Genomic DNA, 2,501 nt, shown 5'->3' on the forward strand with positions numbered 1-2,501 from the left:
CTACCATGGCCTCGCACTTCTCACTCAGCACCTTCTTATCGTCAATGAGCTGCGCAGGGTGGAGAACAGGCACTGGGCACCCGGGCAGGGCAGAGCCATCCCAGCTTCTGGCTTCAGAAGCGTCAGTTTGGGCTGGGATGAGAGAGTACCTGGTCTATGAAGGCCAAGTGCCTCTGGATCGCTGCCTCGTACTGCTCCCTCTGCAGCTGGAGCTGGTGGCCGAGCTCCTTCTCGGTCTGTTGGACGGGCCCCACAGTCAGCTCCCGCTGCTGGGCCTTTTGAAACAGCCACGAGACATTACAGGGAGAAGCTACACCAGCCCCAGGAGATAACTACAGAAACTGGAAGGCTCTGTCAGGCCAGAACGAGGAGGAATGGCGCTAAACCCAAGTCCCTGCTACTCACAGGGAACCACCTCCTGCCCCGCTGTCAGCGGGAACACCCGAACCCCCGCAGGACAGAGGCGAAGAGCTCTGCCCGGGTCCTGGCTGAGGGTTCAGGCACCTGCCAGGGAGGGGACTTTGAGAAAGGCTTTCAAACCGGGGGGGCAGCAAGGAGAAATCTGAGCAGAGCCCACACCAGGCTGGGAAGGGGCTGGCAGGTCCTTCCTGCACTAACAGCGACTGGGACCGTGGCACACAGGCAGCCCCCAGCCTGCCACTGCCACACCTGGCTGAGGACACAGGCGGGAAGCTCTGATCGCAGGGCCCGCATCTTGTGCTTCAAAGCCCCAAGAAACATCTGTGGAGGGCCCTTGGTCCCCGCTCCCCCAGGTGGGCGGGGCTGGCTCACCCACCAGCGCTGTCTGCAGCAGGCTGATGGCTCGCTTCTTCTCCTCCACTTCCAGCTTCAGCCTCATGATGTTGCTGGTGACCTCCGTGGCAACAGCTGACGCTTGCTCCAAGTGAGCCAGCTCCTCTTCCAAGAGGAGACCCTGCCACGGCGGGGGAACAAACCCCATTAGAAGGCGGTGGGAACCACCTGTAAGCAGGACAAGGCGACGGGAGACCCTTCCCACCAGGGTCTCGCCCCACCTCTCCGATATGGACGGAGATCCAGCACTCACCTCACGCTGCGTGGCCGAGGCGGCTGACCTGGGCCTCTCCTGCTCCGACTTCTCCATCTCATCCAGGAAGCTGATGATGCTCTGGAGCTTGGCCTCTGAGAGCAGGGCCCCATCCTCGGGGACCCCCGGGGAGTGGTTCAGCTTCCCAAACTTCTCCAGGTTATCGGCAGTCAGGGAGTTGGAGCTGGGCTCCTGTGGGGCAGACAGAGCAGTGAGGCAGCACCCGGGGAAGGCTCAGGGGAAGAGGTGCTGGCTCTTCTCCATCCCCAGAGCCCAGTCCTCCCACTGCACCCCAGTAACCAGCCTTATCCTCTGTGCTAACCCCACTCCTGCCACTGCCCTCGCATGGTTTTGATCCTTTTTGAGGATGCCAAGTCCCGGCTGCACCAGGCCTGGTGCCTTCACTGGCCATGAACCAGCCGCGATTCCCACCCTCCACTATCCAGCAAGCACTGGGAGAAGGCAGCTCACAGAGGAACCTGCCGTCATTGCCCACCAGCCCCGTCCCTCCACTCACCCCATCTACCCAGGCATGTCTGTCCTTCTTGAGAAGCTTTGGCGGGGGCAGCAGCTCTGGCTCTTCCTCCAGCAGCCTGAGCGTGTCCAGCAGCTCGTTGAGCGTGACCTTGGATGGAACCCTGCTGCCAGCAGTCACCACCGTCTCCAGGTCCTCACCACCCGTCTCTCTAGAGCTCACATCCTGGGGGAGAAGACAACAAGCTTTGCAGTAAAAGGGTTTGCTGGATCTCCCCAGAAGTCAGCGAAGGCTCCAAAGCCCCAGGAGGCAAAGCCGGACCCACCTGCAGCTTGTCCTCTGCTCTGGGTTCCTGCGAGGGCACAGAGCTGAGGTCTACGAGGCCCTTCTCTTCCGCCTCTGCAGCTACCGAGTAGAAATTGGCCTCTGCAGGAACCAGACTGTTCCCAGGCACCAGCCACAACCAGCTCCGTGGAAGCATCTCCCCCTCCAGCCTGACCCAGAAGCGCTGGGGACCCGCAGGAGGGACTCACCAGCATTATTGGCTTTGGTGACGCTGCTGGCGGGGCTGCTGTTCCGCGTGGAAGCCGCTTTGGCAGGCTTCTTCTTTGCTCCCCTTCTGCTCGCCTTCACCAGCACAGGATCTTCTTCTGTCAAGCCCTTTGCATCCAAAGCCTTTTGTGCCCTTTTCTGGTGCAGTTCCTGTAGGGACAGACAAGCTGTCAACGTCCCGCCCCAGCACAGAGTGTGCCTGGAGACAGACCCGCGCTGCTTTATGAATCACAGGCTGGTTTGGGCTGAAGGAATCTCCAAAGCTCCTCCAGTCCAACTGCTGCAGGGAGCAGGGACATCTGCACCCAGAGCAGGTTCCCCAGAGTCCCAAGGGCCAACCCGACCTGGGATGGGGCTTCTCCCACCTCTCTGGGCAGCCTGGGCCAGGGTCTCCCCACCCTCAGCAGC

The 2,501-nt window shown here is 61.4% G+C and overlaps 1 protein-coding gene across 1 annotated transcript in view; it reads right to left on the reverse strand.

The window, feature by feature from the left end:
• The window catches only part of CEP131 (centrosomal protein 131kDa), a gene marked incomplete at both ends in the record, with an annotated part of 14,900 nt that overhangs the window by 6,174 nt on the left and 6,225 nt on the right, over positions 1-2,501 (reverse strand). The window contains 7 exons of the mRNA XM_010146298.1: positions 5-49; positions 150-275; positions 797-934; positions 1,067-1,258; positions 1,584-1,766; positions 1,867-1,967; positions 2,075-2,243. Coding sequence (XP_010144600.1) covers positions 5-49; positions 150-275; positions 797-934; positions 1,067-1,258; positions 1,584-1,766; positions 1,867-1,967; positions 2,075-2,243 — 954 coding nt within the window. The remainder of the gene's footprint in view (positions 1-4; positions 50-149; positions 276-796; positions 935-1,066; positions 1,259-1,583; positions 1,767-1,866; positions 1,968-2,074; positions 2,244-2,501) is intronic.

Source organism: Buceros rhinoceros, unplaced genomic scaffold (assembly GCF_000710305.1).
Source record: "Buceros rhinoceros silvestris isolate BGI_N320 unplaced genomic scaffold, ASM71030v1 scaffold24032, whole genome shotgun sequence".
Lineage (NCBI taxonomy): Eukaryota > Metazoa > Chordata > Aves > Bucerotiformes > Bucerotidae > Buceros > Buceros rhinoceros.